The sequence below is a fragment of the Eimeria mitis genome, genomic scaffold (genome assembly GCF_000499745.2).
Source record: "Eimeria mitis Houghton genomic scaffold, Emh_scaff2138, whole genome shotgun sequence".
In the NCBI taxonomy this organism is placed as follows: domain Eukaryota; phylum Apicomplexa; class Conoidasida; order Eucoccidiorida; family Eimeriidae; genus Eimeria; species Eimeria mitis.
The window spans coordinates 2,960-4,079 of NW_013570461.1; the positions used below are offsets into that span (position 1 = coordinate 2,960).

The 1,120-nt window shown below is 52.9% G+C and overlaps 1 protein-coding gene across 1 annotated transcript in view; it reads right to left on the bottom strand.

The window, feature by feature from the left end:
• The window catches only part of EMH_0049190 (uncharacterized protein), a gene marked incomplete at both ends in the record, with an annotated part of 6,882 nt that overhangs the window by 2,666 nt on the left and 3,096 nt on the right, over positions 1–1,120 (bottom strand). The window contains 3 exons of the mRNA XM_013496492.1: positions 139–407; positions 767–825; positions 929–1,118. Of these exons, the coding sequence (XP_013351946.1) occupies positions 139–407; positions 767–825; positions 929–1,118 (518 nt within the window). The remainder of the gene's footprint in view (positions 1–138; positions 408–766; positions 826–928; positions 1,119–1,120) is intronic.

Consider the following 1,120-nt stretch of genomic DNA (forward strand, 5'->3'; position numbering starts at 1 on the left):
GCTGGGCCCCAGAGGAGACACAGCAACAACGCGAGCGCTTGCAGAGACACGGAGACAACTGCTGCTGCTGCTGCTGCTGCTGCTGCTGCTGCTGTTGCTGCTGCTGCTGCTGTCGAGGTGTACAGACACCTCACGCACCTCCAGCTTTCGCACCATCTGCTGCGCATGCAACCCCGGGAATAGGTCTCCTAGTGAGGGGGCCTTGGGGTGTATACGCAGCTGCTGCAGCCCCTCAGATAGCCAGAGAGGAGCAGCAGCACCAGAAGGAAGAACAGCACGAGTTATAGATACCTCCAGTGTTGCTGCTTCTGCTGCTGCTGCTGCTGCTGCTGCTGTCTCCTCAGCTACAACAGCAGAAAACAAACGAGACACTGCTGATGCTGTCTTCTTCGTTATCATCAGACCCCCTAATACACAAAAAAAAAAAATAAAAAAAAATAAAAAAAAATAAAAAAAATAAAAAATATTAAATATATATACACAACAAAGGCAACAAATCATCAATACGCACCCAACAAACCAGCAGCAGCAGCAGCAACTGCTGCTGCTGCTGCTGCTGCAACAGCAGCAACAAAAATACACGAACACAAGTGCAAGCAGCCGCAAGAGATCTCCAGATGCAGAGCAGCAGCAGCAGCAGCAGCAGCAGCAGCAGGAACAACAGCGACAAAACGAGCAGCAACAGCAGCAGGAGCCCGAGCCGCATCCCCATCCCAACAGCAGCAGCAACACCAGCAGCAGCAGCAGCAGCAGCAGTGTTATATACCTGTAAGGTGGAGGTGATTGGGTCCCTTTTTCATGGAGATGTGGGGTGTATGCATGCGGCTGATGACAGCCCCACCAAAGGAGACACTTATTTCTGTCTCTCCGAGTGTAGCTGATGCTTCAGAGTTACTAACTACAGCAACTGTCATCTCCATCAATATACCTGCGTCTCCTCCTGCTGCTCCTGCTGCTGCTGCTGCTGCTGCTGCTGGTGCTGGTGCTGGTGCTGCTGGTGGTGGTGGTGGTAGTGCTGCTGCTGCTGCAGCAGATGATGTCCCTGTTGCTGTTGTCCCTGCTGTTGCTGCATTTGCTGCATCTGTCCCTGTCCCCGCTGCTGCTGCTGCTGCTGCTGCTG